Here is a 27,957-nt window from a genome sequence, read left to right as displayed (position 1 = left end):
TTTTTGGAAGTTTTATTTCATTATAAATAGGAGTGATAATGCGCTCGTACACATGACATTATGTCATATCGCTTTGTCAAATAATACAAAAAAAATATATCAAATGAATGAAAGGACTGCTTCATTCTAATATAGACAGAAGGACAAAGCAGGAGTGCTCGTGACGACACTCTGCTATTCACAATTTCACGGATAAAGGATTTTAGTTCTTTTGCTTTTTTTTTAATGACGTTGCTGACACACAGGACGCTCGTGACAATAAATATGTCTGGAATGCATCGGAAAACTAATCAGCATTTCCTGCTTTTGTAAGACGGAAGTTTAAAAAAAAAACGTTTCAAACAACACAAAGTAATAAAAAAATACAATTTTGGCTTTGTCATTCCTTCGTTTGCTCTATATACTGGCTTTCCCTTCACTCAGTCCTTTCAAGGCCCTGAAGCCCTAACAAATGTGGTCCCCTCAGAGTGCTCTTTTAGCTATATTAGCAGTGTTTCCTATTTGTTTTGGACCCGAAAGCCTTCAAAGGCACATGTGTTGCTCCTTTGCAGAGTCCCAAACTCGATCCAGAGAATGACTTCAAGAGGCACATTTGATTTTCTTATTGTTTTAATGCTGAGGTTGACTCTAAGTTATGTGATATTGCACTTCTGGTCAGCTGGGAGAGTGGCTGTCTTTAGTCTAAACTCTTTTGCTTTCTTGCTTTCTCAAGTGTCTCCTGGTCGTGACTTGTGACCCGCTGGATTTTTCTTGCCAGGAGAAGATCTTTAGAGGTTTTTTTTTAACACTGTGATCGATCTAGCTTGTCGTCCCCCCTCCCGTTCCGCACGCCTTTTTTTAAAGCCACTTCTCTGCCACCCTCTTCTACTGCGCTCTCATCTGTCACTTTCCTTAAAGTCACCCTTTGACCTCTTTAAAGTTTCTCTTTAAAACGACAAAAGGCCTCACCGTCTGAGACATCAATGAGACAGAAAGGAGGGAGAGAAGGCAGAGGGGGAGGGAGACGGGAGGAATGTTTGAATTAACTTTCTCTGCCGTACAGCTGTGGTGTACATTAGACTTTCTGACACAATAAAAACCCACGGATTCGTTAGTTCGAGTTTGTTTTCCTTCTCTCTGGAATTTCTTTCCATGTGTGGGATGCTGAGATGTCAAATAAATGCAACAAAATCAACAAAGCCATTTTCTTCCCCCATACAATTTAAGGATTAATTTGGGAATCTTCTAGGCGCTCATGTGGTGCAGATACGTAAACATGGTAGTCTGTGATGATAGGTCGAGGTTCTCTGTCTTTACAGGCAGAGCTGGCCGTACAACTTCATCCTCGTAACACAGCAAATGGTCCGAACTCAGCGAGCACTGGAGGCTCCGCCGTTCATCTAAAATAGCAATGTTTGTGGTTCATAAAGAGTTTTTGCTCCCGTATTCTTTCTTGTGGTCCCTTCTTTTTGTTTTTTTGTCCATTCATCCTCCAAAGAGAATTAAGTAACATCCTGTAGTAGACAGTAAATGGTAAAACAAATTTGGTCCAGATATTCAAATATTTCTGTCACTACGTACACTCTCTCTCTCTCCCTCACACACACACACACACACGCACACACACACACACACACACACACACACACACACACACACACACACACACACACACACACACACACACGCACACTCTTGTGGGGCCTTCAGTGAATCTTGAAGCTGCTCATCAGGTGATTTCAGGCCTCAGATAAGGAAGGGTACCTGTAAAAGAAAAGAAAAGAAACAAAGGATGAAACAGTTGTTGAATTATTACCTGGAAAAAGTGAATTTAAAAAAACAAATGAAGTGGAAATACAATAAAAGAGATATATGGCTGCAATAAATTTTGGGCATGTGTTTTTACGTCCAGTTCTGCCAACATATGGCTGTTGTTAGCATCGCATGTGACAACAGTGGTTTGTGGTGTTGGGTCAGCGCAGAGAGATGTGAGAAGTGTAGGTATGTGCAGAGGGAAACTAAACTATAAACTAATTATTAAAGTGAAATTTAATGGAAGAATTTACATGTAGATCATGTATTTAAGCACCAATATTATTATTATTATTATTATTATTATTATTATTATTATTATTATTATTAATAATAATAATAATAATAATAATAATAATAATAATAATAATAATAATAAATGGCCTGTATTTGTATAGCGCTTTTCTAATCCCTAAGGACCCCAAAGCACTTTACACATTCAGTCATCCACCCATTCACGCACCCATTCACACACTGGTGATGGCAAGCTACATTGTAGCCACAGCCGCCCTGGGGCGCACTGACAGAGGCGAATAATAATATAATTATAATAATAATAATAATAATAATAATAATAATAATAATAATAATAATAATAGCATGCTGGTTTAAATTCTTCTTCCGACTCCCAGAAACGACATTTTGTAATTAGCAGAATTTTTTTTTATTTGTGTTGCACTTATTTATTGAGTGTGATGTACAAACAGGGCAGAGAATCCCAGAGCACCTCGCAATAATGTTACAATATGTGGTTATCAATGTGACACAGAGACGTTGTAATACTCAATACACTACAAGACTTATTAAATATATATCCCAATATCTTAGAAACTATAAAAAAGGCCTTAGAATTGTCACTTTAATGTCTTTAATTTTGTATACATACATAAACCAAATGGTCCATTTATTAGCTCTCAGATTATTTTTCCAGTGTTCTGATCTTTTTAGTAGTTTTTTCTTTTCTTCTGTAAGCCTGTCAACTGTCCTTGCCATTCACTCACACTCACTCATCGGACGAGCGTGCCCACAGAGAATTATAAAGTAGTGATTCTGATAAGTCGAATTGTTTGGAGAGGCTATTTAGAGCCGCTGCAAGTTTCATTGAAAACACTGATATGTGCCGCCAGCGGAATCAGGTAGCTATGTTGCAATACCAGTATTTCAGCATTATATGTATCTATATGAAAATCAAAAATGTCTAATTGGCCGCAGCTTTTTGTTATAATAGAATTTTATCATTAATTTTTGTCATTGATTAGCACCTGTGTGTATAGGCTCCTCTATAACCGAGTATGTATGTTAAAAACCAAACGCTAAGGAACAAACTGGCTTTGTTTTTGAGGGCCGATTACATATGAAAGATATAATGGAAATAAGACTTAATGAACAGAGCACAGAAAACAGTAGCTCTGAAGATTTTTGAGAAATGTCATCGGTTCAACAAACAAAGACGTTTTTATGGGTCGATGAGCGCCCTGGGTCTCCGTGACTTGTTTGTTATGGAACAGTTTTCAGACTAATTCTGATTGGAGGCCTTTCCTAATACACAGGAAGAGATGTTTTATGTGAGATGTGTCCATTTTTTCCCAAAGTGAGCTGTAACTGGCACCACAGCCTAACAGGTAAAGAAAATGACAGGTGACCTTTGCAAAAAGCACCACAGAAATGTCTGCTTAGAAACAGAGACATTACATAAATAAAACCAAACAAGTGCTTCATGGATTACCGCTGTAATTTCCGTGAGGCGGTCCAGTGAGAGCTAACGTGTTGTCAAAATGTGCAACAGTGTGTGGACCAGTTTTTTCATACTGCTCTGGAACTTGGAGCAGCACTGTTCAACACTGCTTCCCCAGCTGACCTCAGTCCTAGCACCTGTTTCTAATCGCCGCCCTGCCAGAGGCTATTAGGATCCGTCCACCCCCAGAAAGGACCTTTCCTCTGCAGATCCAAACCCAACCACACACCGGCTATCCAGTCACACTGATTAATCACATCAAGATGGACTGCTCAGCCTTGTATCGCTGCCGAGGTGCGTGTGTGTGTGTGGGGGGGGGGGTTGCATTTGGAGGTCTGTGTGTATGTAAGCGCACAGAGCTACATGTTAGCGGTTCATCATGTGTGTCGCACTAATTCTTTATTCTGTCCGCTTTAAGATATCAGACCGAGATATTTCATTAGACATTTGCTGCTATCGGATATTAAGTTAGATATTCATTTGATACCCGCCGCCCCACAGAGCTACACAGAGTCAGACTTGTTGGACCGTTGCCATGCTCTTTGAAGGACCCAGTTGTATTGAGGTTGCCACAAGGTCAATGGATGAATCTGATTGGTCAACCCCCTGTGGAGCAAAATTGGAAACGGCGGCCGCTGTAATCACGCTGTGACGGAAAACGATGTTGCCTTCCAAAGTTAGAGGGAGATGTGTTTGAAGTTGATTTTAACCCTTCAGGTAACAGTAATGCGAAGTGAAAAGACCCTCACTCCAGGTATTCTCTGAGGACTAACAGTCTGAGGAGGGCTCCGCTGCTGCTGTCCTTTACCCTGATGCAAGCTGACTCTGCAGTGTACTTCACCGCAGAGTTCAGTCTCAGCACCGGCCCAATCTCCTCTTAGATGGAATCAGATCTGCACAATTAACCCCAACACTTGAAACTGCATAACTGGACCCGCAAAATGTTAACAAGCAGTGCTACAGCTACCTGTGTCCTGTATGTACAAGAGCGTTTTTTTTCCATTTGTGGAAGGAAAGGAACCAATCTGTGGTTACAGGGTAGACCTGAGACCACTGAACTACCAGCGTGCTCCATAATCATACACTGTAACGCCTGATTTGGCTCAAATGTTTTCATATGTAAGTAAAAGGCCACAATAAAACCAGTCAGCAGTTTGGACAAGAAAACTGGAGAGTTACTGAAAGCCATACGCTAGATTCAAAATAAACACAACTCTGTGGTTTTTGTTGTTCTTTAGTTACATGATCTCAAAGTCCTAAGAAAAGCATAGACATGAAAATACACCATATTTTACTGCAGGATACTGTATTTTTCATTCCTCTGTATTTATTTATTCATACTTTTCTGACTCTGCATGTTTTAATGCTGTACACACGAAACACAAAATCACTTTATAAAATACAACTAATTTCTAAGATTTTACAAAGTATTTAAAGTCTGATCTGTCAATGTATGCATCTATAATCTTAAAATACTGCTTACTTTTACGCCTTTATTAGACAATTAAGCAGGGAAGAAAAGACTGCTGCACCGGTGCTCACAATCAGGGTTTTGGAAATACAGGCTTTTTACTTGTAATAGAGTCAAGACTGAATACTTTTTCCATAACACATAAGTGTGTCTGTCTTTGTGTTATTGTTATCTTTTTTTTTTACGCAATTGCATTAAAAAAAACTGCAAAAACAGGAACCATGTCTAAATAATGGCATTTTAATGCATTATTAACTAAAAGGTAGGAATAAAAAAGGTGAAGTTTATTGACCTTACTTTGTCCGTACTGGCTGTACTGGTAGGATGCCACATGGTCGACGGTGTAGCCCGGTGAGCTGTAGGATGGGGGGCAGTAGGACTGGGAGCTTGGCAGTGAGGGCAGAGCTGACATGGAGGGAACGCTGGTGAGACCCTCCAAGCCCTTGATGTGATCCATCCGCTGGCTGCAGCTGGCAGCCATGCCGGCCGGCGGCTCGAGGCCGCCTGTCAGTGGAGAGATGGCGTAGTCACTTTGGGGCTGATGCGGCACACCGCCTGGGTTCAGAAGACCCATCACCTGATTAGAAAAATGCAAAGAAGAGGAGAGGAATGAAAATCAGATTAGTTATGTGTTCATTTTTAAATACGAGTACTGAGACCGCCTCTAACGTTGGTAGGATCTGAATTCAATTCAATTCAATTTTATTTATATAGCGCCAAATCACAACAACAGTCATCTCAAGGCACTTTATATTGGAAGGTAGACCCTACAATAATACATACAGAGAAAAACCCAACAATCATATCACCCCCTACGAGGAAGCACTTAGGCGACAGTGGGGGAAAAAAACTCCCTTTTAACAGGAAGAAACCGCCAGCAGAACCAGGCTCAGGGAGGGGCGGCCATAATGAAATGTTAGTGTGGCAGATTATTCATCTTGGTAATAAGCGGAAGACCATATATGTGTCACCTCCCAGTGGTTTGCTCAGATAGGTGTAATCATTGGAACATAATGCGTTATCAGCATGGCAAACTTTAAAATGTCAAAGTGATTTTCAAACTTTCAGTGATTAGCACCTTAACCCCTATTTTCTATTACCAAAGGGGTGGAAGACATGTTTTCTTTTTCTTTTATTGTTTCTGATAAACCACTATAACAGCTTAAATATCTGTAGTTTCTCGAGTACAAAACACCACAGACACTAAGACCAACACCAACCCAAAGTAAGGAAATCCCCCTGTCGCATACATCAAAAGGCTGCCAGCGAGCCTGTCTCATACTGAGATAGCACCAGAAAGGAAGAATTAAGCAATTTGTTTCTGATCTTTGGCTCTACTTATTCTAAAATTCCTTTTTGACACTGCTCCAAAACCCATGGCATAAGATAACAACTTATCTCCAAGAGAGATATGCTGACAAAGACAACACAAAAGAAAGGTCTGTGTGAGCTCAGCTCCGTTCAAACCCTCCGAATAGATTTCCAGGTTCAGATCTCCGTTAGCTCTTGACCTGGTCTTTATTAGCGACCAGATAATCAAATTTGGGGGGAATAGTCCTTGGCCAGCAAAGAATGGAAAAGAGCTGCGGGGCGAAGTGTTTCAACTGGCTTCAAAACAGACCTGATATCACGACTCTCTTCGCTCACTCTTTGAATTTACCTGTTTGTTAACAAAATCCATGGTAAACCATAAATAAGGAATAGACTGACCTTATCACTTATGAAATTAACTCTAACTGAACCTGCTACCTCTAAATGTATCATATCCCACCTCCTTCTCAACCACGCAAAGGCCTCAAGGCTCTTCCAGTTGTCCTAATCAGAAGCAGGTACACCACTCTGCGTCCTCCTGGTCCTCTAAGTGACATATTATTCTACATTCACATACACACATGGTCCTGCTTAAATCATTTCCCAAGTAGGGGAGGTGAGTGGAGGAGTCCAAGTTGATTTTGAGAGGGGAGTTGTGTTTCCTCCTGTGCCTGGTAACATTTTCCTAAAGAATTAACCTGCATTTGAAAAGTTCGATTTAAGCACACAGAGATCGGGGAGACAACACGGCCAAATCAAACCACAACGAGCAGGAATACCTGCCCGGTGAGTGAATGAATTCTACTCTGATGACTTTCATGCTTTTGCTGTTTTAACCAAACTTCTAGCTACCATCCTTCCCCTTTCTCCCTACCTCACTAGGGGGCTGCCCCATCCAGGGTGTTTTATTTTGGAGCGCTGCCGTTGCCAGCGGCCTAAATCAGGGTTTAGTAGGGAAGAATGTCAGGATGGGGGAAATGTCTAAGATGGGGCATTCCTTCCCGTCCGTACGAAATATATACAAATAAAATTAGAACCTTTGCTTTCGCGCGGAAGAATGTTGAAGCAAACATTTTAAGAATGCAATCATGAGAAGGCTTCCTTGCAGCTGTAGTTTAAGGTTCGGTGCGTGCACATGCACACATGACCACGCTGTCTACGTGTGCACAGTATTTTATTTTGTGCACGTCTTATCTACGCAGGAGAACGGCTAAACATCTAAAAGTATGTGTGATGTATGCAAAACTAAAAGCTCTTCCACATGCTCCCTCAGTTTACCTGCGTATATTCAGATCATTTTACTATCAATGCTGAGATCAGCCAAATATTAGCACTGATCTATTTACTGATGTCAGTGGCTGATATTTCTTTGCTGTATCGCATCCTTCTTGTTCTGGCTAAATGTTAAAATATATTAGAATCAAGAGCTAAAAAGTTTTAAAAAGTTCAGTATTCTTTAACGGTTGACGTGTCTTTGTTTCCTTGGCACGGAGCTGGAAATTATAATAATAATAAATATAATCTAAACTAAAAGATAAAATAACGGCCAAATGATTATTTTGAACATTGGTGTCCGTGTCAGCCCAGAATTACATAATTTGTGCATTCCTAGCAAAATTACTGTGAGTCATTTGCGAATAAATTGGCTTTAGTTCCTTGCATGATGTATTTGAAAATCCTAAAAAATGCAGTAATAAATCCTCCAATCTAAACACAAGATTGAAGAGTTAACTTAGACATGCCACTTGACCATGACATGTAATATTTGTGTAAAAGATGTTGCAAAATCCTTAAGTGATCCTCTGAATGTTATGGAGTTGATCAATTATCTACACCGTGTGTGTGTGTGTGTGTGTGTGTGTGTGTGTGTGTGTGTGTGCGTGTGTGTGTGTGTGTAATTATGTGAATCTGCGTGTATATCTTTGCGAGTGTCTCCATCTTCACACTGCTGTGGCCTGTTCTCTGAGCCTCCACCAGGCTAAAATCTCATTTTATGCCTGTTAGGCTCTCTGACTCCTCTGTCTCCTCTGCTGCGCCCTCTGTCTAGATGCAGAGACCTTGGGACTTCATGCCCGATAATTGACTGTAATTGTCTTTTCACTTCTCATTTGTCACACGTTCACTTGTCCTCTGTGCTTCTTGAGTCTTCGCACTTATCTCCCTCAGCAGCAAGTGACCCATCAGCCACTGAGCGGAGAGCCTTGAAGCTATGGTGCAAACTGGAATCAGAAAGAAGTAACGCTGCTTTTTTATGTTTTTGCGACTTGGTTGAGACTTTTAAAGCTCACGTCACATGCTTCTCAACTTGAGTTCAACTCTTTGAAGTCATGTTCAGATTTAATTCTCCCCAGATACAGTATGTAACACGATCTCCATCTCCCAACCTAAAAACATCAAGTCAGAAGAAGCACCTTCTTAATTATGCTGTTTCCCTTGAACTAACCCATGACAGCGCAGACCCATTTTTACTGTCAGGAAAACTATGGAGGGTCAAAGTTCAAACTTTAACAGGAACTTTTTTCAATGTGTAAAGGGGCGGTGACACCGTGGGTTCTTATGGGTTAATTTAATCCCAAACTAAATGTCACTATGTGTAATTTAATATAAGAGTCAAGGTTTTTATTTTCCCTAAATATGATAAAGTATAATGAGCACGAGTGAAGCAGTCTTACCTCACTGATTAGTTTGTTCCTTATTCTCTAAAAACAAAATCAGGAATCCAAGAACGTCGGTGCTTTTTACACTGCTTGATATAAGTTCTTGTTTAATGTCAGTAATTAATCACCACACATACCTCCAAATATTTCTACCTTGTGTCTCACCTGTGGAGAGAGCCCATTCCCTATGGAAGCATTCATGGGATTGGTTGGTGCTCCAGGGCTCACAAAGCTGTCTGAGTAGCCTGAGAAGGAGTGGCGTCCGGAGGCGAGGCAGTAAGCAGAGCCTCCTTCTCCTTGTCCGCCGCCACCGGAGGCCTGGTGGCCCGAGGAGGGAGGCAGAGGCTGGGGGCGGTGCACCGTGCTGGGTGGCTCTGACACTACTGGAAGCAGGAAAGATGGAGTTAGAGTAAACATTGTTTGGGAGAAGTGATTTGGATGCCTGAAAGTGAAATGAAAACTATAACATATCCTCCAGGCAGACTTCAGAGATCTATACTGAATTTTTACTTAAGTAAAAGCAAAACTGATGCTGTCAATATAACCTTCCACGTGAAAAATGCCAGAATAAAAGATATGTAAAGTATGTTTTTAATACCAACATAATATATAGGAATTTTGGAAAACAACATTTTTTATATATTAATTTGAAAAAGAACAACCCAACACCAAGAGCACTGCATTCAAAATTTAACAATACCTTGGGCTATGGATGAGGGGGGGTAGCTGCTGTCAGAGAGCTGGTAGGGCTGGATGCTGGACATGGCTGATGGTGGGAAACCCCCTGGAATGAGGTGATTAAATGCCATCAGTTGATTGGCTCCAGCTTGCTTCCTCCATCTTGCTCGCCTGTTGCTGAACCACACCTAGAAGACATCACAATGATGATGTTCAGTCAGTGTGTGTGTGTGTGTGTGTGTGTGTGTGCTTCCCTAATGATTGCAGTTTGGTATTTAGCCCTGCAATCTTACACAACCCATCTACTACAGTAGAATCTACCTTATAAAGGTAATAATGTAACACCTTTACAAGCTGTTGTGATGATTACAAATATTTTGAATGGTACAAACACAAACATATTCACAAATACACGGAGAAGCATTTTCAGGGTGTGAAGTTGAAAACGAAGGTGGGAAGCAATGTGAGAGAAAAAGTCTGTGTGTGCGTGTATAACACGGCTGGTTGAGCTGACATACTGTGCCCATATGGACGGAGCTCATGCTGGGAGTGTTTACACTTCACATATGGAGCCCATGGAGGAGAATTTACTGGACTTCACATTAGAAATAGGAAAGTACAGATTGGGCCCCTGGGAGCAAAGGGTAAGTTTGTGCTATTGTATGGAGCAAAGAGAGATCAGCAGGTTGCCTTTAAATGATTAGAGTGTGTATAAAGCCACAAAGTTTACGTCTGTTTCAGAGGGATGTTTAATGTATGGCAATGTTAGGTCGTGGCTTTCATGGTTCTGTAGGGTTGAAAAGCTGAAAAAGAGAGAGAATTTTTTTTTTGTAGATCCTGACCGTGCACGCATGTGCCTGCTCATACCTGCACCCTGGCCTCCGTGAGCTTGGCCCTCTGAGCGAGCTCCTCTCTGGTGTAGATGTCAGGGTAGTGTGTTCTTTCAAAGGCCCGCTCCAGCTCTTCCAGTTGCTCTGCAGTGAAGGTGGTCCGACTGCGCCGCTGCTTCCTTTTCAGCGGCAGATCAGGCTCTGACTCTACATCTGAACCCTCATCTGAGTGACTGGCTGCTCAGACATAGGAGAAAATAAAAGAAGACAGCCTTAAGAACAGGTCCATTAGTCTTACCTTATGACACATTGAAAGCCGAATTATGGTCTCTCTAGAAAACATAAAGTGAACACCTGAATTCCTGTTGCTGCACAAACCAACTGAGATTAAAGTCTAAAAACCTTTATTTATGATAAGGAAGAGATATCACCTTCAGCAGGATTGGGAAATGCTCACTTATTTGCCATCTGTTGTCCTTTGTTTATGTTGCTTATAGAAAATGTGTGTGTGTGTGTGTTGGGGGGGTTCAACTTCTTTACACACCCACACAATCACACACACAAACAGCCAAACAGACCTCCATTCAGAAGGAATATTCCAAGCCTAAGGAATAATCCCATCGGACATGATTCCCAGAGCACCACAGGGGGACCGGTGTACTAAAAGCCACACAAAAGGCTAATTTGGATCCAGGGGCCATTCTTCGAGTGTGTGAGGGTGTGAGTGTATGGACAGTAGCCTGAATGGCCAGAAGCAAGCTGACTCGATGAAAGGCAAACTGTCTTTTCAGTCAGGTGATTGCCGCTTTATGATCCAAAGGGACGCTATGCAGCAACTGCTGTTAACAATGTCTCCTTTTTCCTGTCAGTCGACATGCACAAAACTACAATTCCACAAGTCCCTCAGATACAAGTCAGTGAAGTGCCTGCTGTAAACTAGGCTGTGTGATTTTATAATGGTGACAAAACATTGGATGACATGTGTTGATTTGATTAAAACTAACCCATAAAAAGACTTATAATTAGAACAGGGCTGGATATAGCACTTATAACACTGATATTGGGAGGAAAATGTGAATGTGTATCATGCCTGGTTGTGTGACGTAATTCACTGAACAACAGATAGATTACTCACTGACTCATTCAATGAATAATCTGCCTGTTTGAAATGTATTATTGCAAAAGCATCCCCAGATTTTTTTCAGTAAAAGCTTCATGACTACAAAGTCAAAATGGATGAGAAACATTTAGAGAATCCAGTTTTCATCGGTCAAAAGTAACAATTTTATGAATGAAAAGAGAAGAGTGAGCATATATAACAATGACCGTGTGAGTCACAATCTATCGAAGTTAATGCAGTTGGAAATGAAGCACGATAAATCTAACATCAGTTTTACTCACTGTAGTAGCAGGTGTCTTATTAAGTCAACATGCCAACCTGTGAAAAATGGGACCAGATAATTCTTTTATAAATAAAGTTACTCCTTGACTAAACATGTTGGAGAACTTTTTCAAAATTAATCATTTACTTTAAATATACTATCACGTTTCCTTGTTATTTTTGTTGTGGCAAAAAGACTATAGACTGTGTGGAAGTATTTCTGTCTTCATCTGACTGCTTGGTCCGCAGCTGGAAACTAGTTAAATGTATCCAATCATACAGTTGTGTCAGTCAGGTCAGCCAGTAAGAGAGCAGAGAAGATGGGCGTCACACTGTCAAAGTATTCAGATTACTTTGTGATAATAATATTGTTAGTTGCTAATTAGCTCTACTTCATATTCTTTAGCAGAGAAGCAGAGTCCTGGAAATACAACAGGTAGCTTTTAGCTAAAGCTCTCATTCTGGGATCGAGGAGACGCTACCAAAATTAACTCACTATGGAATTAGATCAAATCAATAAACTCAGAGGTAAATCGACTACAGGGTACACGTTCTTTGGACAAAACTGAATGCAAAGGGTTACTTTCCTCAATACTTTTTAACAAAATCATTGAATTCAACAGGTGTTTTTAGTTGTTTGGTTTTTTTTAAGTAATCCTGCCCAGCACTGTTGATCGAAAACAAACATTAAACCTTATGAACTGCAAATCCTCCCATTAGAGAAGCTCTTATCACTGAACTGTTTGCCATTCCTGCTTAATATGTTACACAATTTTATTTCTAAAAATGTACGCAAATTTTTGCTTTTTCACCCACTGTGATCTTCAGGCTGACTGAGCCTGGTGATATCATGTGTCTTGACAGCTTTTGTGTGTTTTTACTTTTCCTCACTGTCTCAGATTAGTATTAATTCCATTGTGAGCTGCGCTCTATAAGCCAGCAGTTTGGGGTTTTTTTAACACACTTACTTCAAACACTTCATTGGCTCCCTTCTAAGTTCACCAAGGCCAAAGCGCCCACTTTTTGTGTTACACTTAATTAATTCCCCCTCAGCACAGGGGAAGTTTTGTGTGCAACACTGTATTAGTTCCCCCCTCAGAAGCAACAATAAAATACAAGAGAATCCAAATAGCTCAGGGCCCCTCATGTGAAACTGATCCTCTCTGCCCCCCTTTGGCGATTTTCTCTTCACAACACCAATAGCAGTGGGAGTCAACTTAACATGCATTAGGAGCAAATTGGTAAAGAAACATTCAAGCATGAGGGAGGCAATAAGTAAAATATTTTCAAAGAGGCAGCAAGCGAAATGGAGACATTGCCTTAAGCTGCTGCTGAATATTTCTGCAATTTTGTTCTCTATGATTTCCAGCTCTTCTTCAGTCTGCCTGTGAGTTTAGAAATTCGCCATCGTAAAAAGACTGCAGCACTTCTCAAAGACACGATCGTTCGAAACTGCGGCAACTGTGGTTTCAGATAACAGCCGTTTTTGGAACTTCTTACATTTGCTCGTCACAGTTTTGGAGGCGAAACCTCTCTGGATTTGAGGGCCAACTTTTTTATATGACTAGAGGACTTTGTGCTTCAGATGGCGAGGAAGGAATTCGGGGTGTGGGGTATGTGGCACTTTGGAGTTTTTTTGGACAGGACGGCTGAAAAACAAGAGACGAGGCCTTCTTTTAGCCTCCCCCCTCCAGTTCTTGCGTGGAGGAGGGCCACAAGGAATGCCCCCAACACCACCACCTCCCCCACTCCACCCCAGCATGCACGTTCCTCGGCATTTCACAGGGATTTGGGTTTTGGGAAAGCTGAGGCAGCCCGGGAAAATCCTTAATCACTTTGGAATTACCTATCGGTTATGAGCGCTACCGGGGTTTCAAGAACTTTTCAAAAGAAGCGACAGTGTGGCACCTCTTAAGTCTCGGGAATCTAGTCGAGATACAATCCTGCAGAGAGGACCAAAGCTGGCTCGTTTCATTTCGATTCGTTGGATTGTAGTATCAGTTGATCTTAAGATCCAACGAGATAACTGTGTTGGTCAGTGCAACAAAACAATAGCAGCACCATGTAGTGACAGGTGAAAAAAAGTGCTGAGAAAACATCAGACTTGAGCATTTTTCACAGCAGCGTAACACACACTTTTTCGGACCTCCTTAAACAAGCACCACCTTCTCCTCCCTCTTCTCTCTCAGTCGCTCTCCCTCCTTCTCACCCTCTCTCGCACCCTCTCTTTGTCTCCCATCTCTCTCTCTCTCTCTGTCTTTTCCACCCATATTTCTCCCTCTGACTCTCGGGCTCTTTGTTGCTCCACAGAGTTGAGGTCTTTGCCGGCAATTTCCACGCTCCATCTGTGGAATCCGTCATGGCTCCCTCAGCCCTTCACAGTGGAGGGCTGTCACCTGCCCCACGGGGGAGCTTGGAAAGGGCTGGGGAGGGGCATGAAAAGGCTTCTCAGAGGGCTGGAGGGGTTGGGGTGGGATAGATGGGGGTATAGCCGGGGGCATTCTAACCCCCCCACCCCCCAAAGAACACCCCTTCTTCCAGAGGGAACTGTAAGAGCACCTGAGGGGGTGAGAAGGGAAGTGGAGGCAACAGGGGCTGTTGCTGTGCTTGTAAATGTACCCATGGGGATAGTCTGTCTGGGCATCTGTGTTTGCTTGGTTGTTGTTGGTAGACGCAAAGTACATCCACAGTTTTGTCTTTTAATACGGTGTGCCCTTTCGAACAATTTCCCCAGATTTTATTTTTATGTGTTCTAAAAGATCCAAACCTCTTCTGTCTCTTCCCACAGGTCTCCTTTGTTTTAAGCAACAGTGCAGCTGGTTGTCAGATGTCATTTGAAATCAAAATGGAGCCTCTCTCTTAAGATGGAAATCAACTGTGTGAGGTTTGTTTATGACATGTCTTTGGAAAAGACTTTAAACTGAGTTTACTGTGAATGTTAGTGGTGAAAAACAACAATGTGAACACATTTGGGAGAAGACACTCGTGGCATATTGTCATTGTGAACTTAAACTTTAGTTGATTGCTGTTTCTTTCACAATAACATTATATGTATAAATGTTTTCTGACTGGTAAATAAATGGTTTGCATTGTCTGGATGGTTATTGTCAAGTTAAAACAGATTTTTTTTGTAAACAAACATTAAACATTAGATATCTATTTACAGTAAAATGTCAGTTATGGCCGCTCTGCTGTCATTGTAACTGTTATTTATTTATGTATTTAATCATTTTGGTCAGGTTGGGGTGTTAAAAAGCCCATTCCAAACATTAACTCTGCAGGCTAAAAAATTACCAGGACACTCATCATATTAAAATATGACACCAAGGTTTCCTGCTGCACTTACATATGAGGATTTAAGCCTAAGACTGGTCCCATTAAAACACCATCAGGTAGTATTAGATGCACAGGGAAAGAGGACGGGCTCACTGACCAGTAATAAATCCTTTATAACAAAACTACAACATTTGGTTATAGGCATAGTGTATCTAAAATGTTATGTTTGCCGATGTCATCAGAATGTAATTGTTCTTGATGCGTATCATCTGTGATAAAATTCATAAAGCAAATTTTTTTCACACACTAATGACATCTGACAATGACATAATTACTACAGTTTGTAAACTTTGCTACGTTTTGTTAGCAATAAAATTTGCATTAACGTTATAAATTTAATGAACGACAGTCAGTGCCTTTTATACTGTTATTTGGGATGGTTAGTGCAAATCGACTTTTGTGTCTAGAAATAAAGTCTTTGTGGCAATCAATTATTACAAATGTTTTGCATGTAAATATATATTTACAACAATAATTTAAAGAATCAGAAGTCAGTATTACATTATCTTTTAGTTTGCCTTTCAAATAATTAAAACGGTTTCCAAAAGCAGATTTGAATTCCTGCATTTTTTGTTTTTTACTTAAGGTATACTTCATGTTAAATATACCAATTCTATAATTGTCATAAAACCCACAACACCTAGGTGATAAAGGCTGACTGTGAGAGACGTGTTCGTCATAAAAGAAAGAAAAAATCTCAAATTTAAAATGTATTTCTTGGCACTTTTTACGATCTGAAATCAAACACATCCCTTAAATGCTAAAAATGTAATGTCATGCAAATTAAAGTGGCAGGTGATGGCAGTTCATGTGTTGTTGTAGGCAGAGCTGTGCCAAGAACGATGCCAGTCACCCAACCACCACTAAAGCTCTCTACACCCTGCAGCTCGGTTAAAGAGCTCTTAAACACACACATACACACACACACACACACACACACATGTACGCTCCTCATTCTAAGCTTTTAAAGCTACGTTAATCAAGCTTGTCAGCCCTGAGGCGTCCCTAATTCAGTGTCCAGTATTACTCGCCCTTCTCACATGGCTTAAAAGAGCCGATCAAGTCCACCATGATCTTTGTAATTACAAAATAAAATACCGGAGCAACATCAGTACATAGTGTACCCTACCTTTCCTATTCACGGAGGAAGCAAGGAAAGGTTAGATGGTGAGAAACCTTTCCCCTGCTTCCCGGATCTTTTCCAACCTTGTAAACCTGTGGTTTTGGAGTGCCCCATTTGCCGTCATCGCCTCGCTATCCCTAAGATCTGATCATATCGCTTTGGCACCGTCAAATAGCCTTAGCCAATCAAATTATCCACTCTAACTCTCATATCACTCCCTGTACATATGCATATGCTATATCTTGAAATGCAGTATTTATAGCCCCTGTAAACACTTGACTTCTCGCTGTATACTTTTGCTCCACCTCGGCTTAAAGGCTACAGGCATGCGGTCCCAGCTCTTGTCAGTTCATCAAAATCTGAGAAAATACGAGCCTTAAAAGGGTAAAATTATCTGAGCAGTAGAAGGCCTGGAAAAGTAGCCTCTGCGAGCTTGTCTGGGAGCTGGGGAGCATTAAGCCGCAAAATAAGAGAGGAGCAGTTGGAGTGGGAGGGAGTGTGGGTGGGAAGGGGTTAGAGGAGAAAAGAAAACTGTTTAATTTAACCAAACTGAAGCCCTGAGAGGCACACGGGGCACAGCACTCCGGGCCAAAACAACTTTTTCAGAGCCAAAAAAAGAAGGAAAAAACCCCCCAAAATGGCTCCCATCGTGCAACGCCATCCCAGAGAAGAGGAGAAAAAGGAGGAGAAGAGAGGGATTTAGCTGAAACACACTACTGGAAAGACTTCAGCATTGCTGGATTTCTAGGAGGGAGGGGGGATAGTCAGATGGGGACACAAAGGCTTAAATATGTCCACAGAGACATCACACAGTACACACTGAGCATACACGCCTGTGTGCGTGAGAGACGGAGAGAGAAGGAGCTGATGGGGATGTGTCCAATGTGGATTTTGGGACTTGGGGGAATTGACTGACCATATGTGGGCTATTTACACCCCTCTTTGGACATCCCAATAGCTCTTCTGGGGCTTTGGTTAACAGTGAGGGTAAATTGAGCTTCTGACACATTGCACCCCCCACCCATCACCCTCACCAAAAAAAAAAAAAACCCACAAAACAAAAGGCAGAGGAGACAAACGCAGCATTTATTTGGGCGGGCCGACCATGCTGCTCCTATTCAGCGGCAGGGGGACTAAGTGACTGGCCGACTGCATTAAACAGTATATAGAAGTCAAGGCAGGCAGATGCTGGGATGGATAATGGCTTTACTGACAGCTTATGGACCCATCTGCGACTCTTTCTGATGGGTTGAGAAAAACTGTGCATGTGTGCATGTGTGTATTTTTTGTATGCGGGTAGTCAAGAGGGAGGGGTGGCAGGAGAATGATCTCACTTGACTTGCTAAGAGGAGGTTTCAACCTTCACAGATGCCCTGTAAATGAGCCAGAGCTGTGTGTGTGTGTGTGTGTGTGTGTGTGTGTGTGTGTGTGTGTGTGTGTGTGTGTGTGTGTGTGTGTGTTGGCTAAAATGTGAATATACAGATAAATGGCACACGAGGACAAACAGTCATCAATCACTGCCTTGTTATGTGCAGAAAAATGGAATAAAGGGAGATGCTGTCAGTCAACACTTACGGGAGCTGTTGTGGATGTCAAGGGGGGGATCAGGAAGTGGCTACCTGTCATTTATGGCTAAATGTGTTTCTAACCCCGTTTCCTGTGTAACGTTAGGGGGGAGCGACCCTCCACAGCCCGCTGACCCTGCAGTTCCTTCTCTGTCTTTTAACTTTTGAAAATGTCTCTCAGCTCCAGTCAATGGGGACGTAAGCTGGCCTCACAGCCATATGCAATTTTTTTTTATTAATTTTGTTTTGCTGACAAGGAAGTATCTTCATCGCTGCACAAGCAGACCACAAGAACTATTTTTCTTCTACAGAAATTAGGCAAAGAAACAATCCATGGACATGTGTTACTGTTGTTTTTGTATTTTAATTCAAGTATAAAAAACATGAATAATAAAATCTAGTGAGATTATGGATTAGAAGCAACAGGCTGCATAATTGTGCACTGATTCATTTTTTATGGGAGAACGTGGACATGAGTTTCCAACTTTTTACCTCAGATAGTAAATATTACAGAGGAACTCTGGGTTTGGCAGTGAATCCCTGTATGAACAAGGACATACCTGTAATCAGGTTCTACACAGTGGTACATTCACTCAGACAGCTTATATATGGTTAATTTCTTTTCATCATAAATGTTGCTCAAATGCAACTTGTGCTGGAAATCAACACGTTCTACAACGGTCTGTAGAAATGCACTGATATTTGCATATTTAAAACCAGTACTGGCCAGTATCGGCCTTGTTAGATGATGTCTTACCGTCGAATTTGTGCTCAAAGAGTGTCTGCCAGTGTTTTACAATTTTATAATTAAGAAAAAGTTACAGCCGTTCAGTTAGCTAGTGTACCTTATTAAACTATTGTCTCTCACATAAACAACAACAGGAATAAAGACCCAGGTAAATGTTATGACTTCTGTTTGACCTGTTTAGCTGACATCACTGTCCACTAATTAAGGTAGGCTAATTCATTCACGGCTGTACGTGAACAAGGGTTAAGTAAATGTATTTACACATCTTCTCTTCGTGCTGGAAAGGACAAATAAAACCTCTTTTATCTCTCTGTCTCCCTCTAAGCCTGACACAGCCCCGCTGCCCTATCTGAGCCACCACACAGTTAGCAATGTGTGTGATAGAGGGTAAATAAGATGAATAAGATAGAGTGTTAAATAAATTATGTCTCTCATGCTGGTTACCACTGCCGAGTCTAACAACTTTGCTTCCAGAAACCCTGAATAGTGTCATGAAGAGCTAAACAAAAAGAAAAAAGAGTTAAAAAGTTTTTTCTCAATTAAGTTGATTTTCTGAAATAATATTGGCATTTGATGCAGAGCAAAAATGTGTTTTTTCTTTGGCTATATCCCAAGAATTTAGAAGTTATCATAAACACAGAATTCTATAGTCAAAATAGCTTTTTAGGAAAATACTGATTATGAAATTCTACACTGATATTAATGTTTAAAATGAAAACGCAGTTAATTTTTAACCCATTTGAATCAGGAAAATAACAAAATCTTGATTCTACATAAATAACTGAAGTTTTTAAAGCCTTCCTCATACTCTTTGAACAGGCAAAGATTCAAAGATACAAAGTGATGAAACTAAATCCCTGACAGGCCCGAAGCAGGCCACAGGGCGTATACGGGACAATACTGATAAATCTGTTCAACGATTCTGTGTCGAGTTGTTCAAGTTTAAGAGTTTTCCTAAAACATATTCCCACAGGGCACGACCGCAGCCTTAACACAATTTTAAAGCCTCTTTTCCAACACAAACACAAAAGCTCATGGGCTAATTAGTTAACAAAGCTGTGAAGAAGAAGTCAAGCTTCATCAGTCAGGTGATTGACAGCTGCCTGTCCCTCCATCAGCAGCATATACTGGCCTCTGCCATCTTTGACACTCAACCCTTAACCCCATAACGCGCACATGCACAGACTCACACACATTAAAAAACATCCAATCTCCCAAACAGACAGATATATATATGAGAGGGACAGACATGCACTCACATTCCTCCTTATTTTCTCAGAGATGCACACTAACACACTCATGCACATTAAAAAACAACCTCTCTACCCCTTTCACCCCCCCAGCTGTTGTGCCTATAGTGCATACTTGCAGCAGATAAAGAGGGGCCTTATTCTAAGGCGAGCCATTCTACTTGACCTTCGCTGGGCCTTTTCACTCTTTCACTCCCTTCAAATCGTCTTTGGGGCTTGCTCACTCTCAGCTCAATGTGGCTAGTCCATCACGGGTGAAGGCTGGGGCGCTACCGCGGGTCTTGAAGGGGGAATACCCCAAATAAACCCCATCACACACCACTGCCCCTTCCCCCTTATACACATACATGCGCACACACTCAAAAGCCCCGCCCTTTTAAGAAATCACCCTGACTTCAAAGTTGGTGTGCATTCATTAATTGCCCTTTGAATTGATATCAGAGTGTCACAATAAGAGTGTGAAAGGAAAAAGAGGCTTTAATGAAGCATAGAGCGGCCATTCATTTGCAGATAACTATGTTTTCATGCTTGGATAGTCATCATGCATGGGCTTATTAGAAAAAACTCACGAGAGAGGGAGGAGTACGGGGCAAGGAGAAGAGAGGAGAAGAGAGACAGAGAGAGCCCCGGGGCAGAAGAGAGTGATTTGGTGCTCGACCACTTGGCCCTCGTGCCCCCCTTTGCCCTCGTGCCCAGGGACTCACTGAGTGACACATTCATTCTTTCAGTGGACAGACAGAGCCCTCTTCACCAGACACTTGGCTCAGGCCACTAACAGCTAATAGCTACAGGATCTATCGAGATCTTATTGGTTCTGTGTTTGTCAGATCTGATGACAAAACAGCAACTGGTAAGTTATTAGGGCAGTTACTTTAATTACAATTTCATTTACTTTTTTTTATAATTGAAGTCTTTATTTGTTTTTAACATTTCACAACTACAATTTCATTTACTGATTATTTCGCAGTTATGATTAATGACTTTGGTCTGTGAAATATCAGAACATGTGCGTTACAAATTTTAGAAAAATCCAAGGTCACATCTGTCTTATTTGTATCTATACCCAGACACACAAATATGTTTAATATACAGTTAAACAAAATAGAGGAAAGCATCAGACGCTCACATCGGTGAAGCTAAAAAGAGAGAATCTGAGGTATGTTTACAGACTGACTGGCTTGTTGTTTGACCCTTTTTGTAACAGCCAGAAATAAGAAAGAAATTAGTCTATTACGTAAGGTAGCACACACCCACTGCCTTAAGTGTTCTGACGTGCATAGGCATGAACTGAAATAGATAGTTTAAATAATCTTTAGATAATAACTATAGTTTATATACAAAAGTTCAAGTTAAAAGTCTGCCTGAGCTAAAGCCTTAGGCTTATGTCCTCTCGACCCATCCTCTGCCTCCCCTTCAGCTCCTTCACTTTTTTCCTTCACTCCTTCCCCCTCGATCTGTTGTTTTCTCCAGTCATGGCATTGGTCCAGGGTCTGCCCATGTATCACATTTGCAGCACGCCATCTTCACCCCAAGTGGCAGAGAAACCCCGAGTCCCTCCTTCACCCGCATTATTTACACAAACAAAGTCCTGCTCCGTTTCTGTGACAAAGCCAGCTAAATCTTTATGGCTCTTTCATGTATTGTCTGCTCACGGTTCTCTTTTGTCCCTCGGCCATTGGCCCAGGCCACGGATACAATGAGGCCGGCAGAATGGAGGCAGATTGAAGGAATGCGCCTCAATAAACCTAATTATGACATGATGACTGCGCTCACCATGGTAGGGGTTTTTCAAAGATCCCGGGCTTATTCAATTAGCCCTTTCCAGGATCCCCTTTCACCAAATAAAGTTATCCCTTTGACTGTTTGCATTGCAGAGTGGAATGTGTGTGTGTATGCATGCATGTTGTGTATGCGCACACACGGCCAGCCTAAATGGAAATGTATTGGCCCTCAACAAGGCTCCACTGTATTATCTGGCTAATTTCACCTAACTAAGTATGGACTCCAAAAGATATACTGTGAAAATGTGCAGCAGGGGAGGGAGGAGGTGGGGGCACTGTGACTGTTTTAATCATTAACTTTGTCTCCAGGGTTAATAACTATGAGGCTGAGAGGTTGGTGCAGCCCAGTGACAGGTCTGCATGGCCAACTTTACTATCAAGGATGTATTTATTCTGAAAGAGAAGAGGCATTATGATTTCGGGGAACCTTTCTTTTAGTTTCAATTTCCTTGTTGCATGGGAATTTGGAAGAAAATGTTTACCTTAGTGTTTAAGCCCTTATATAATTAGTTTAGAACCAGGCTGCTTATATATTTCACCTTTTAAAATTAGGTCTAAATCCTTCATTGTGACTATGACTACCAATAGGGGATTAACGCAATAAAGCTACCTTTTTCAACAAATGTGACTTTTTGTTGAAACATGGGGTTTTTTTTAAAGGACAAAACGCGGTTGGCAGTGATGGTGTTATTGCCACCGCTTTATGTCAGTTCACTGAGATCGAAGACACTATGTGCTGCTCCAGTTTAAACAGCTGGGCAGCCGCGACATTTACAAATGGGAACTTTTAAAATCAGGCTTGAAATTGCAATAAATCCATACACAATCACCCCACAAACGGTTAATACAGAGCTTGATTAGAAAACTTTAGAGAGTGGACTGACTTTCCTTTGTGCGCTCCGGAGGATGCGGCTCAGATATGAAACGAGCTCAGCGCCGCGGGCTGAGGGACAGAGACAGAGAGGAGTAGGAAACAGAGGGAGAGGGGCGGTGTTGCTCTCCAGATGAAAGTGAGATGAAATAAAAGGGTCGATTTAATCTGCTTGAAGAGATTTGGGGAGCAAGTGGGGGTAGAAGAGGAGGTGGGGGCGGTGGGGAGTGGGGTGCGGAGGGTTTTCGGAGCTGTGCGCAGCGCAGGACGGGTGGCCGGGGGGTGCACCATTGTGAAGCTGCGCTCCGGGCCAGATCGGGGTTCTCCGGGGAGAACATTGGTCCCCATTCACCGCAAACACTCTTTAATACACTCCCTCCATCATTAAATGTGACATAGCACAATATCGACATCATTTAGAAGACATTATTGATGTTCGAGGGGGCAAGGCCGGCACTCCTCAAAGAATCGATAATGGATGGCGTATTACAGGCTGGACACGGAATTCATGCGTCGAGGAGGAGAAGGCCACTTTGTACTGTTGACCAATTACATTCTGAACATTATGACAAACGCGGTGATTACGCTTCATCAAATACTGCTTAATGGGACAATGTTGCTTTAAGCGCATGGGGTTGCACACAGCAAGAAACTTCTTCAAAGTTTACTGTAGTCAGACCAAAAGAAACAAAAGTTTAAAGAAATAATTTAAACACAAAAATTGTAACTAAGCATCTTTACGTCTTCATTTTTAATGCGCTTTTATTTTGGTTTACGGGTTTACTAGCTCCATCTTGCTGCGTGCCACTTGTTAGCTTACTTTCAAAGTGGCTAACCGACTGTAAATGTTTAATGTACACTTTCAGCGCACACGCGAGCGGCAGCGTGCGCGCGCGGGTTCTGGGAGCGAGCGCGCAACTTCGGGCGATACGTGAGCGGATTTCAGAGGCCTTAATTGTCATTCTGAATGGCAGCCGGCTCCTTTTAGCCGACCCCAAAAGGAAACATTTTGTAGGTGAAAACGGCCATTTTCTCTCGGTGAACGGGCCCTCTAAACCGCGCCGGAGCGCTCCCTGAATAATTCATCCTTCATTGCGGCCTCATAATGTGCGTCGTTGGGCTTTTCTGTGCAGAAGCTCTCCTCTCTCCCCCCACATTTTTTTTCTTTCTCGGGCTGAATTATAAGCAGGTTGCCTTCTACTTCTTTTGCGCCGGCCAAAGCTGTTTCCAAGCTGGCCTTTTGTCCTCGTGCAGCCCAAGCGTGAGCCCCAAATAGACTCTCACGCCTTTGTCTCCCAAGTTCATCCCTGAGCGTCCCGTTGTGCGCGCGAGGCGTGCCTTTGTGAGGAGATGGAAACCGTTGAACAAATGTTTGATCAACTCATCTGGGGGACATTTTGTCTCCTCAAACCAGAGACCTTTATCTGTCCTCCCCCGACGCAGACAGCGAGCGAGTGCTTAGAGGGAAACAGTGGGTTAAATGTTGACATTTGGCGGCTTAAACTGATTTAATAAGTGGTAGGAAAGGCAATGGAAACTGTCGTACTTTTGTAATAAGCAACGCATTCTAGCATTTGGTGCCAAACGGCTGATAGATAGTAATAGCTTGATTATGAAAGCAGCCGGTAAATAAAGGTTTCGTTATAATGCCGCCAGTTCCATAGAAAGATGGGGATAAATGGAGCGGACATCCATCATTCGTAGTGTTTCTCTCCTGAATTATATGCCTCGTTTCAATTTAACCGACCCTCTGAGCGATAGTTAAAATTATAATGAATTTTTCCAGGAAGAAAATGTTTAAAGTGATTTCACCGAGTAAAGGCTGACACGCACATTACCACATTACAGGCCTTTTTAGGAGTGAAGCTGCATATGCGCAGTAATAGTTGGGAAGGTACCAAATAAAACGAATTTCCACTCTAATGACGCAGCTTAAAGGTAAAGTGATGACATTGCAAATGAGGTAGTTAACTGGACCTTATGCAGCTATGAAGTAATGATACCCCAAACTTCAAACGTCACTAATCTCCAATTAGGCTTCTGTCTGAGTGTGACTGCAGGCAGGGGAATATGCCATGTTTCATTCACTTAACAACTACTTAAAAAAAGTAATAAAAGTAATTAACTTCCAATTTTAAAAAAAAATTCAAAAAGAAAAAAAACTATCTATTTATTAATTATTTTCATAACACTCGAATTTCTCCGCAGATTGTGAGACTTTTCCAACAGGTGCTTACTTTTCTTCTTTATTTATTTAATGTTTATAGTCGACAGCATTTTGCAGCACCAATAAAGATCGATTGGTTACATTATTAAAAAAAAGATCAAATTACTGCATAACTCCAATTATGTTTCTATATTGCATGAAGACACTGCTCTTACAAGTGCTGCGTGGATTTATGACGCTCCATAAGTACACAGGAGTTTTTGAAATATGTGCATAATAATATGCAGTTACTGTAACGCGGCTATTGAGCCCCACATTGCTTTTAAACCACACACACACACACACACACACACACACACACACACATTCTTACTTTTTTCCCGCACAGAGCCATCACCTGCTGTTTGATTTACGGTACGGCCTCATAGGAAAAGCATTAGCGAAGAGATATGGTCGATAAAGAATTCCTAACAAAGCTCCACGCACACACTTTCTCCACCCACACACAGCAACTTTACAGCAAGCAGCAGCTTCACAGACAAGGCCAGTTCACCACCAAATGAAGCAATGTTATTTTACACACAGCTCAACAGGTTGGAGGTGTGGAGGCTGTTGTGGAGATCATGATAGCGTATGCCCCCTTTAATTACAACAACACAGAATATAGGCGGGTGTTTCCACTTTCACTACACTGATAGGCAACTTCCCATCTTGAAATGACTGCAGCAAACTGAGACCGTATGTGATCAAACGGGATTCTGCTGAGCTCTAATGTTTCTAATCGAGCTCACTGATATGAAAAAAGATAAGTCGTTTCACTTATTTTCTTTCGCAAGAACAAAAACAATAACAGCTGGGAGAGTTCACTCACATCTGTCTCCTAAGATGCCTTCAATGCTGTGTTTGGCCCTCCGCTCGTTGTCCTCCAACTCTTTCTTCTCAATTTCATCTTCATCCTCTTCTTCGTCGCCTTTTCCCCCAAACTTACTCCGCATTATGCGACTGATGGCGCTCACTGTGAAAGTACGTTAAGATAAAGGAAAGCAGTTAGTAAAAATAATTAAATAATTACAGTAAATATTTTTAAGTCTGGAAGTAAAATTAATGTATGATATGAATTGTTTTAAGAAGTGGAATAAATGAATAACTAATAGTTAAAGTATCAAAAACAACAATCTGGAATAAATTGGTTTGTCAGAAATCTTAAAAAGTTGAAAAGTTGCCGTTTATTTATTGTTTTATTTTCCAAATTCAAAATATTTTTATCAGGATGTAGATTTAGTAATTAAATGTTGGGGGAAAATACAAATAAAAACAACTGATAATAATAAAGTAAAATTTTTGAAAAAGTGTAGCTAGTAGGCACACTCTGTTCTTTTCTGACTTTTTATTTTTATTTTTTACCTGACGGAACGTTGTTGCGGTCACAAATCCCATCCTTCAGTAATTTATCCCGAATCTCCCAGCTAAACATACCCGGGTTTTCCCGCTTGTATTCTTCTATTCTCCTCTCTACGTCCGGCGATGTCCCCTGCTTCAAAGGTCAGAAAAGTCGCTGTGTTTATTCACTTGTTGTGGCCCTTGGGGCACAAGGCACATGACTCTATTATCACTAAAAATCAACAGGTTACTAAAATGAATCTACGTCAAACACCCTTACACGAATTTGGATCAAAGAGACTCCGGTCCCTACCTTGGGTTTGCTGCCTCCGATGGCCCCGGGTCTGATGGAGCCGGTCTCCTGGTACCGGCAGAGGATTTTGGACACGCAGCCGTGGGAGACACGGAGCTGTCGGGAGATGACACACGGCCTGATTCCATGGTGGGCCATCTCTACGATCTTATGGCGGATGTGGTTGGGCAAAGGTCTGCCATTTATGAAAACTCCTCCGAGCTGGTTGACTCGGCCTTGACCCAGCGGTGTAGACACTGGATTGAATCAAAATATTACGAGAACTGGTCACCACAGAGAGGGCAAGTTTAGCAAAGACGCAAAAATAATATATAAATAATATATAATATAGCATTAATTATATAGGCTATAAACAGCAAAAAAAAAGGGAGGCGACAAATGCTCCACTTGACAAAGAATAGAGCTGATTATGTTATCGGAGTGGGGCAAATATTTATGAAAATTAAAATGGCCTAAAGTTTTTTAAAGGATAAATTTGAACAAAAAAGTACAAAAATGTGAAAACATTGTTAAAAATAATTAATAAAACCTAATACAAATGTTAAATATCTGTCAATTGAGATGTGGGGCTATTTTATAGGTATATAACCTCTAATTCCTGTCTTGGAGCTGAGCTTTGGGACATGACTGTATAAAAACAATAGTGCCTTTTTGCTAATTAGCTCTCAAACGCAGAAAATCTTCAGCCACTAATGCGTCCTTTTACCTTCCAGAGGGAAGCCGCTGCGGGGATAGTTCTGGGTCAGCGAGGGTCGCATCATCCTGGGTATTGACCCCGCCAACGCAGTCATACCACCGACACCCCAACGACTGCAGGAACCTCCTCCTCCAGCTGCTCTAGCACCGACCGAGCGGCAGGTGGACGTTGTTACAAAGGTTTCCCCGTCGACTGTGAGAATTTTCCCCGAAATTTATCCTGTGTAGCTTCGGAGAAAAGTTAGCCGTGCTCGTGCTAAAGCCAAGCACCGTCCCGGGACAACCACGAGCCTCTGATGAGGCAAATTTGACGAGGAAAAAAGGCAGAGCGTGATTTGGGGGTCGTTAAAAGAGTATGTTTCTCATTCTGTTGGTTTTAATCGCCGGTATTGAGGTTTTCTGAGAAACGCGGGTGCTAAGGCGGTGTAGCCCGGGAGAAATATGTTGTTGTTGTTTGTTGACACCGGTTCAAAGTGAGAGCAGCCCGTCAAAAGTAGCGGAGCTCTTCTGTCTCCCCTGGTCAGCGCTCCCGGCTTTGATTGGTAGAGCGTCTGCACTCAGTAGGCAGCGAGGCGCGCGGATTGGCTGAGACTGAAAACTTTCGTCCTATCACAGACTGTCACAATTCCACTCGGACTGGACAGGACAGGGCTTCAATTCACCAAATCCAAAGCTACGACAGAAACATCTCCAGATTCACTCTTGTGTTGAGTGAACTGCTGAGTGAAAAGTGAGGCAACAAAAGATGATTGACGAGGAATAATTATTTTTGTTAAAATTAGCAGGTCACAGAACTATTTTTCACAGAACTACACACTCGGTCCTGAAAAAAGTGCGTCTATTAATTTTTTTTGCCTTGTCAAGTAAAAAATA

At 41.7% G+C, this 27,957-nt stretch overlaps 1 protein-coding gene across 6 annotated transcripts; it reads right to left on the bottom strand.

Annotated features, from left to right (window-relative positions):
• Nucleotides 1-27,545, bottom strand: pax3b (paired box 3b). 6 transcript variants are annotated; one of them, XM_085245028.1, is made up of 9 exons: nucleotides 27,095-27,545; nucleotides 26,389-26,624; nucleotides 26,100-26,229; nucleotides 25,567-25,710; nucleotides 10,511-10,710; nucleotides 9,666-9,831; nucleotides 9,131-9,348; nucleotides 5,290-5,574; nucleotides 1-1,743 (listed from the first exon to the last, which is right to left on the bottom strand). In XM_085245028.1, exons 1-9 carry the CDS (start codon nucleotides 27,177-27,179, stop codon nucleotides 1,726-1,728), a joined length of 1,482 nt encoding a protein of 493 aa, XP_085101154.1. In that variant the 5' UTR covers nucleotides 27,180-27,545; the 3' UTR covers nucleotides 1-1,725. The 6 variants fall into 6 exon arrangements, with proteins under 6 accessions (XP_085101154.1, XP_085101152.1, XP_085101155.1 ...); XM_085245026.1 differs by having other exon boundaries at nucleotides 5,295-5,574; XM_085245029.1 differs by having other exon boundaries at nucleotides 9,131-9,345.
• Nucleotides 27,546-27,957: the final 412 nt, after the last annotated feature.

The sequence above is a fragment of the Mchenga conophoros genome, linkage group LG14, assembly GCF_057382185.1.
Source record: "Mchenga conophoros isolate Kocher_MC1m ecotype Shallow Benthic linkage group LG14, M_conophoros_male_GT1.1, whole genome shotgun sequence".
In the NCBI taxonomy this organism is placed as follows: domain Eukaryota; kingdom Metazoa; phylum Chordata; class Actinopteri; order Cichliformes; family Cichlidae; genus Mchenga; species Mchenga conophoros.
The sequence above is the reverse complement of the archived record's forward strand: the minus strand, read 5'-3'. Positions and strand labels throughout refer to the sequence as shown.

What these genes read in the sequence shown, in the direction of transcription:
- pax3b (XM_085245026.1), bottom strand. Translation starts at nt 27,179, where the DNA reads ATGACTGCGTTGGCGGGGTCAATACCCAGGATGATGCGACCCTCGCTG. An exon ending in AGGCATCTTAGGAGACAGAT is followed by an intron (nt 10,711 to 25,566) that starts GTGAGTGAACTC and finishes ATGTCTGAGCAG; the next exon opens with CCAGTCACTCAGATGAGGGT. An exon ending in GTACAGCCAGTACGGACAAA is followed by an intron (nt 1,744 to 5,294) that starts GTAAGGTCAATA and finishes TTTCTTTTACAG; the next exon opens with GTACCCTTCCTTATCTGAGG.